At 38.4% G+C, this 6,687-nt stretch overlaps 1 protein-coding gene across 1 annotated transcript; it reads right to left on the reverse strand.

Annotated features, from left to right (window-relative positions):
* Positions 1-1,370: 1,370 nt before the first annotated feature.
* LOC130592881 (myosin regulatory light chain 2, smooth muscle minor isoform-like) lies at positions 1,371-5,098 on the reverse strand. The gene is made up of 4 exons (XM_057397558.1): positions 4,939-5,098; positions 3,115-3,312; positions 2,825-2,986; positions 1,371-1,867 (listed from the first exon to the last, which is right to left on the reverse strand). The coding sequence occupies exons 1-4, from the start codon at positions 5,081-5,083 to the stop codon at positions 1,695-1,697; spliced, it is 678 nt and encodes a 225-aa protein (XP_057253541.1). The 5' UTR covers positions 5,084-5,098; the 3' UTR covers positions 1,371-1,694.
* Between the last annotated feature and the right edge of the window lie 1,589 nt (positions 5,099-6,687).

The raw sequence follows: 6,687 nt of genomic DNA on the forward strand, positions 1-6,687 counted from the left end.
GGTGAAAAAGCTTCCCTCCATACTTGTAAGCTACCTTCCAAAAAAAAAGAAACAAAAAAAACCTGTTGCTAGAACCTTGAAGGCAGCCCATGGAGAAACACCTCAGCAACCACATTGAAGATCACCGAGACAGTTTAAAAGCAAACACTTGAGAAAAGAAGTAGGTGCAGCAGCCTGAAGACATGCACCAAAGAAAATGGTCTGTGTGGGAGAAAGAAAAATTGAGGCTAAAAGCTCCAGCTAACAGCCCAAAACTGGAAGAACAGCTGAAAACTTGTTTTAAGTAAGCCCAGAAGGGGAAGAAAGCACCCAGGAATACCAGAACATGCCTACTAAGTACACTTTGTAAAGTTAACTTATTTACAGAGCTAAAGGCAGAACATCTTCAGGAGCTGCCACACTAGGAACGTAAGCGAGATTAGCAAACCAAGCCTCCATAGTACCATATGGAAAAATGAGACAACCCCTCTGTACAGTTTGAGCTGCCCCAGCCTTTACAAGGGTAAACTTAAGACCCCTCTTCCTTGGGATCTGAAGTAATGTGAAGTGGCTGAGGGCATAGTTTCTGGACAAGAGGTCATCACTTAAATATCCTCCTTGCACTTTTCAGCTTGCAGTAACCAAGAGAACGAGACCTATTGTAGGAAACAATCCTGCTCAGAACTCAGAGAACAACCTTCCTCTTTTCTTGGTATTTGAGACAATAGCATCAGCACAGCTGTTCCTCAATTAACAATTCTTGCTTGGTTAAAAGCCATTTTATCAATGTAGTAAGGAATATTTGTGATCTCTTAAAAAAAATTGAGAGGGACTTCATCTATATATAGGTATTTACCAAGTTAATTCTCATAACTTCAGTGTCATTCTTATCTGCAGAACAATGAAGCTTTAGGTAGGTTTTCTGCCACGTACTCCTGTTAGTGCTAGGACAGATGCTGTAAGCTCAGATTCCTTTGCACAGGCGTCCTTTAGCAGAAGGGAAAAAAATATGTCCAATCCCCTGCTAAAAATCTGGCAATTGCCAACTTTTCATGCTGGCTAACAGGAATGCAAATTTTGACACAAAAGTATTGCTAAAACCCTATCAGTATTAAAAGGAAATAAAAGCTGGGCATGGTATCTGTTGGCAATGAGGCAATTGTAACAACCTTCCCCAGCCGTTTTTTCTAGTGAACACGTAAAAAACCCAAGGTAAGAGATTTCTACAGCTGCATTTTTAAAGTCACAAGCACACACTGCAAGGAGCATTTCAGAACTGTGACACCAAACATTATATAAATGAGTTTTCCAGCTTGATTTGCAACTGCAAGTAGAATTCAATTTCTATTACAACAGCATAATAGAAATATTCTTCACAGAAGACTCTGAGGTATCTATATAGCAATCTTTATTTCAAAATGGCATTTATTACAAAAATGTAAAAATCCAGCTAAACCAGAAACATTGAGATTAATTATTCTGGACTAAAAGTCCAGGGATCTTTGTCCCAGTATCCTTTTCCTCACAATCTTTTCCCCTCTTCCAGTTTGATTACACAGGTGCAAATGTGCCTAAATGGCCTGGAATAGATAAATACATTGAGAAAGGCAAAAGCTGTAAAGCTAAATGCATGCAACAAGTTCTATCAGGAAGAAACCCTCAAAAATAAACGTAAGTGTAAAGTAGAGATAATCTGCAGGTATCCAGGGATCCACTCAGTCATCCTTGTCTTTTGCTCCGTGTTTCAGGATGCGTGTGAATTCGATATAGTTGAAGTTCCCCTTTTTGTCAATGGGTGCCTCCCTGTACAACTCATCTACCTCCTCATCTGTGAACCTGTCTCCCATTGTGGTGAGCAGCTCTCGCAGGTAGTCTTCTTGGATGAACCCTGGAATACAATGTACAAGGACATAAGAAAAAGGAGTTTTTATATTTATCTGCTAACAGATGGATGATAATATATTTCCCTGAATTCTTTCAGTTAAAGACAGCTACAGTCTTTGTTGCCAAATGAAAACAAAGACATTAAAGCCCATTACTACAGTTGCAAATTAATTACAAGCATCTAATTAAGTCAAGCCTTTTAGTGGATTTGCCTGGTATCACTACTTCAAGTAAAGGCCATCTTATGATTTGCCCGTGTTGTTTCAGAGAATATACAAATTTGTCAGTATATGCACTGGACCTTCTTCCCAACAGCCAAGCTATACTCCTAGCAGTACCAAAAGCCTTTAACAGTTGTGTATCCCACAAAAGGGATGTTTGTCTTGAATATTCCTAATGAAAATCACTAAAAAAAAATAATTACAGAACGTGGCAACTACCAATGTTCACCAAGTGCATGAAAACACAGTTTGAAATACTTCAAACCTTTGAAATTGATCTTAAATCAGTGGCAAGACTCAGATTTACTAGACTGGTTGCGAAGAACACATCTGGGCATTGTTTATAAAACAAGCAGCCTTATATAATTTCTGACTTCTATTAGCACTCTTGTGAGTCACACAGATCTTGTATTTGGTTTCTTCTCCTTTAAGTGCAGTTCAACAAAGAGAAGGTGGGTACAAGTTGCCAACAGAAAACAAGTTCTTCATAAAAGCACAATGGCTTTGAAGGCAAGAATTCCCCTCACAAAAGTTGCCTTGAAGCTGAATTTTAAGTTAGGAAAAATTTAAGACCCTGGTTCCCAAATCAACATTTTTTATTACTTTTCCTTTTTACCTTCTGCTGTCCTGAATACTAACAAAGGGCCAGAAGTTTGGGATCTTAAGTTTTATAGTGTTTGAAAAAGTAATTTCAGCTGATGGGGACACAGGCATGATTTTTAGTTATTACACCTACGTACCTGTTGCTTCTTCATCGAAGCAAGCAAAAGCATTCCTGATTACGTCTTCCGGGTCAGTGCCATTTAACTTCTCACCAAACATTGTGAGGAACATTGTGAAGTTTATAGGGCCTGGAGCCTCATTCATCATGGAATCTAGGTATTCATCTGTTGGATTCTTTCCTACAAAGAATGGGATTCACAGTCAGTTTAACTTTCAAACTAAAAGTAACCTGAAGAGCATATCCCAGACTCCATTATTCTAACTGCACAAATTTGCCTGTCAACCACAAACAGAAAAGTGACATTACCAAGGGAGGCGAGCATATCATGCAAGTCCTCTTTGTCAATGAAGCCATCCCTGTTCTGGTCAATCATGTTGAAGGCCTCCTTGAATTCCTGAATCTGTGACTGATCAAACATCGCAAATACATTGGAAGTGGCACGCTGAGGGCGCTTCTTGGTGGTCTTTGTCTTTGCTCTTTTGCTGGACATGTTGACTGTTGGTTCTAGGGAAACAGAAACATACCCAAGATTTAGCCTTATTAAATCAGATTGCAAGTCCTTGGGAGAGGGGTGGATAAAGGAATATCAAATTCCATGTTGTATATGTGAATTTGCTTATAACAATTGGTTATAAACATATTACTTAGTATCTCTGGCTTTATTTTCTTTCACTTGCTACTAAGCACATTTTCCAGACTCAAGGACTGGCACTGCAGGCCAGTAGCAGGCTACATTAGGAAACCAAATCAAATAATAAATTCGCAAAGTGAAGCTCACACAGTGCTTTTGTTGCTGATTCAATACTTTATCTGTGCCTTCTGCAAATTACTTACTTAGCAGTTAAGGAGTCACTGCGGACTTATCATGTGGAAGGATATGGGCTGCTAACCTAGTATAGTGTGTTGTGGTTAACTAAAGCAGTATGCTAAACTAACATTTGTCAGGAGAAGTGTATTTTAGGCTCTGAATAACATTTTGTTAGAATAGCTGCCATTAAAAGAGCAGCAAGTCTCAGGACACAGAATGACCGTGGCAAGAGGCTGTGGTTTTTGTGCAGATTTCTGCATGGCGCTGGGACAGAGATCTGCCAAAGAACTCCTACTACAGTTCTTTCATCACAGTCAACTAGGGGATTGTGTGTGGTGGAGAAAGGACACTGACTTGGTTCAAAAGAACTACTTTGCTGTTCTGTTACACAGTGGAACTATTACACAACACATATGCAAATGCAAGCACACTCTCTTTAAAAATAAATTCACATAATAGTTCTAGAAATCTGAAGATTGTTTCTTTTAAATTATGAACCTTTCAAAACATTTATAAATTCTTACAGAATCTTTATATAGTTCTATGTATCAAATATACTGATTTAATTGTTTTTCTTGAGCTGTCAAATGAAGAAATAAACGTGGCATTTCACTTGTTATAACACCGAGATAATTAGGATAGAAGAGAGGCTTTCAAGTTAACTCTTTCTATTTGACTGGAAAGATATGATTTAACCATCAACTATGGTTGACAGAACAAACAGGAAAAGCTGAGTCATTGACCGAAGTGCAAACACAAAAGACCTCAACATCACTATTAGATCAGAAGAAGATAAGACACTGCTTAATGCTATTTCCAAAAGTCTTCTTTCACCTCTGCACTTTAGTTTTACCTAGTGCAAGCAATCCATGCTGCTGTCATCCTTTATTATGCCCAAACCAAGTGTTATGCAAACACGTTCTTTCTGTCCTCTGTTGACTTTTACAAGGAGCACTGCATCAACTGTGTCCTGAAATAGGACAAATTTAAACTTCACCTCCAGTCACAAGAATACCAACAGTCTGAAATTTACAACAAGTATTAATTTTGTAACTTAAAAATTATCTGGTCAGAAAAGCAGTTTAATCAGTCACAGTACACTTCTATTTCTTGGACAGTTTGCTCAAAGTTACAGTATTTTCTGTTAGACTCCTGGCAAGAAAGACTGAGGTCACTAACTGTGATTGATTCTTAAAAAAGGGAGTAAATTAAAGTAACTCCCATACATGGTTAATCAATCCAACATTCAGGCAAAAAGCAGTTAGCCTGTTTTTTCTTTGTTTGCTTGTTTTTGTTTTTAATTAAAAGAAAATACATTTTACCTTGCTTTTTATCAGGTACCTGAGACGCTGTACCAAGCATTTGGATCATAAAAGGATATTCCATGGTTATGTCCTTCTCAGTCTGTCTACAAAGAGCGTTACTGATCTCCCCAGCTAATTCCATGCTTTTAAATCCTACGTGCATATACAACGTTCCTCTGACGTATAAAACAAACCATTATGTCCCAAACTAAAAATAGCTTACGAAATGCAACCACACATCCTTCAGCAATGAAGTTGTCTTCATTGCATTCACAAACCACAAGCTATCAGAGATGTCTACTCTCCAACAAATACTTCAACAAATAAACATGAACTCCTGACATCTAGATACTTATGAAGACAATAAGGTACCCTGCTTTCAAGCTGCAGTCAAGTTGGGCATACCTTCAGCATTTTTCTTACCTCAATAAAAATACTCATGCAAATTACTGTTAAACTCCAAATTATTTATAAAGTTCCACTACCCAAAAATAAGAGTCAGACAGTTTTCAAGGATGTGGCCTGAGTTCACTTTGCATGTACTGCCAGGCAGCACTCCCAACAGGCTGCTACCTGCAATTCTCTCATGTACAATTCCATCTTAGTCAAGAGCCTGCAACAGAAGCAGACTGCTGCCAACTGTACCTGCACATGGCAGGAGAGCCTCTTTTTAATTGTTCAGAGGATTGCCATACCAGAACACTGTATTAGAGAAGAGAAAAAATTTGCTGGTGTTTGCATTATTATTCCCCCAAGTTTCTCTCCAGCAGGCTCAGGAGGCAGCTGTATGGAATACATGACACAGCTCCTTCACTTTGAGAGACCTGTCAGCCTACATGTAGAGAAACATTAAGTCTCAAGAGACTGTGGTGCCTTTCAGCACAAGTTTGGTGCAGCTGTGCCATTTGGTGCACTCCACTCTGGGCAACTCTATCAGAAAAAGGGTGATAAATTTTAAAGTCCTCAGACAAATGAGGACATCAATCCAGTAGGCCAAAGAGATCCATTCATGATGAAAAGGTTCCGAGTGTTTACATGCAGTATACCTCTCTGTGTACAACAGTGACTGATGTAGTTAACCAGAACTAACTTGAGTCAAGCACTGGGCCCACTAATTTTAGAAAAAATAATATTTTACCTAATAAATCCAACAGGTCATTTATATATAAAACCCCCCAATGCTTTTATAATTGTAATATGGTAAATATAGGCTGAAAATAGAAGAATCTCAGTAGATGTAAAGTGGAAATACTTCACATAAGATAGTACAAGTCATGACAGGCAAGTTTAGTCTGCTTGAAACTGTGATGCACTGAATGGTCTGGGACTTGTTTTGGAAACAGTTCAAGAAACTTCTAATGCAAAACCTTGCCTGTAAAACTTACCATAATATATTTCCAAAACCATAACCTTTACTTGGGAAGATTTTAACATATTAAAAAAAGAAATAAATAATAGAAAGGTAGTAATAGTATGTACTGCACGCTGTTGCTTGCACAAGTACATTCATTTCCTTTGTTAAGCAACAGCAATGGATATCAGACACAGCACACACAAACACGGAAGCACAGAAAGTCATCCTATGGCCCTTATCTCTGGGCAAAGGATAAACCCCAGGAGGAGACAAAACTGAGCAACTAAAGAGCCTGAGCCAGCCAGTAAGATATGAAATTTTATAATCCACCAACAGTGCTGCAGGCTGGATCTGTTTAGAGGTAGTGACCAAAAGTTATGCCTTAGAAAATACCCTCATGTTTCAACATTTTT

Source organism: Pezoporus wallicus, unplaced genomic scaffold (assembly GCF_028554395.1).
Source record: "Pezoporus wallicus isolate ANWC-B61680 ecotype Strahan unplaced genomic scaffold, APGP_CSIRO_Pwel_v1 contig_227, whole genome shotgun sequence".
Lineage (NCBI taxonomy): Eukaryota > Metazoa > Chordata > Aves > Psittaciformes > Psittacidae > Pezoporus > Pezoporus wallicus.